Consider the following 1,211-nt stretch of genomic DNA (forward strand, 5'->3'; position numbering starts at 1 on the left):
GTTCGACTCTAAATCTTGTAACTTTACAAGTTTTTTTCTTGTAATTTTATGACTTTAAATCTTGTAAATTTACAACGTTTATTCTCATGAATTCACAGGATTTAAAGTATTAGTTAAAAATATATATATATTGGTAAACTGGCCCTAATGTGCCATCATACTCCTGGTCAAACTATTTAAAAAAAAGAGAGAATTATACGTCGATTATTTCATGTTCCTTTAATGCTCCGTGTTTCAGCTGTTTTTTCATGAAATCTTTGGATTTGTGAAGCTCCTAGCAGGTCGGGATGCAGGTTCAGTAACGTCAGGATCTGAGTCAGGGTGTGCGGTGGAGTGAGGGGAGGGAACAGACCGGATTGGTCAGCAGCTTTGATTGACAGCTGTGCTGACCTCACATCTCCGCCCCCACCAGCGGCTGCACCTTAAAGCCCTCAGCCTCAGCCTCAGCCGCTGCTTTCTGGATCATCCGGCTGCAGCTGCTCGACGGTAAACCGTCCTCCTTCATGCAGATCCAATGATGTTTGATGCTTCGTCTGGCTGGAGTTAGTTGTGTGCTTAAGTTAGGGAACCGACTCTTTTAGATGTGTATGTGCAACTTTTTGAGAAAAAGAAAATCACATTTTTGATGTCTTTTTTTTAAATTAGTTTAGACAAAAACAGGAGAGGATGACTGACCTGGAGACCTCCATGGCGACCATCATCGCCGTGTTCCAGAAGTACTCGGAGAGAGAGGGAGACAAGCACAAGCTGAAGAAGAGCGAGCTGAGGGACCTGCTGCACGATGAGCTGCCGGATCTGATGGCGGTGGGTGAGCGGCGCCGGTTTGGGTTCATCAGAACGGTAGCAGTGAAGCCGTCTTCTTCTCTTTCTTGCAGCACGTCAAAGACCAGGCCACGCTGGACAGCCTGATGGAGAGCCTGGACACGGACGGCGACGCCGAGTGCAACTTCCAAGAGTTCATGACATTCGTCTCCTTGGTGACGGTCTGTTGCCACGAGTTCTTTGAGCACGAGGACGACTGAGGACACGGAGACAAAAGGGTTGGCAGTGAACCTGAAGGAACTGTGATGTGGCTGCTGGCACGAGGCCATTCAGAAGGCGCCTCACTTTCTGAGTAGTTTCTACAAAGTGATGATGAAGTTAGGAAAGTAGTCTTTGGTAAGATAAGCTAGAAACTTTCAATGACCTGTTCTTGTGTTCTGTTTCCTTTA

The 1,211-nt window shown here is 46.4% G+C and overlaps 1 protein-coding gene across 1 annotated transcript; it reads left to right on the plus strand.

Annotated features, from left to right (window-relative positions):
• Nucleotides 1–326: 326 nt before the first annotated feature.
• On the plus strand, nt 327–1,211 carry LOC112139795 (protein S100-B; the record flags this gene model as incomplete). The annotated part of the gene is given in 3 exon segments (XM_024262629.1): nt 327–486; nt 646–804; nt 876–1,211. Coding segments are annotated over 2 exon segments (285 nt in total). The 5' UTR covers nt 327–486; nt 646–666.

Source organism: Oryzias melastigma, unplaced genomic scaffold (genome assembly GCF_002922805.2).
Source record: "Oryzias melastigma strain HK-1 unplaced genomic scaffold, ASM292280v2 sc07170, whole genome shotgun sequence".
Classification (NCBI taxonomy): Eukaryota; Metazoa; Chordata; class Actinopteri; order Beloniformes; family Adrianichthyidae; genus Oryzias; species Oryzias melastigma.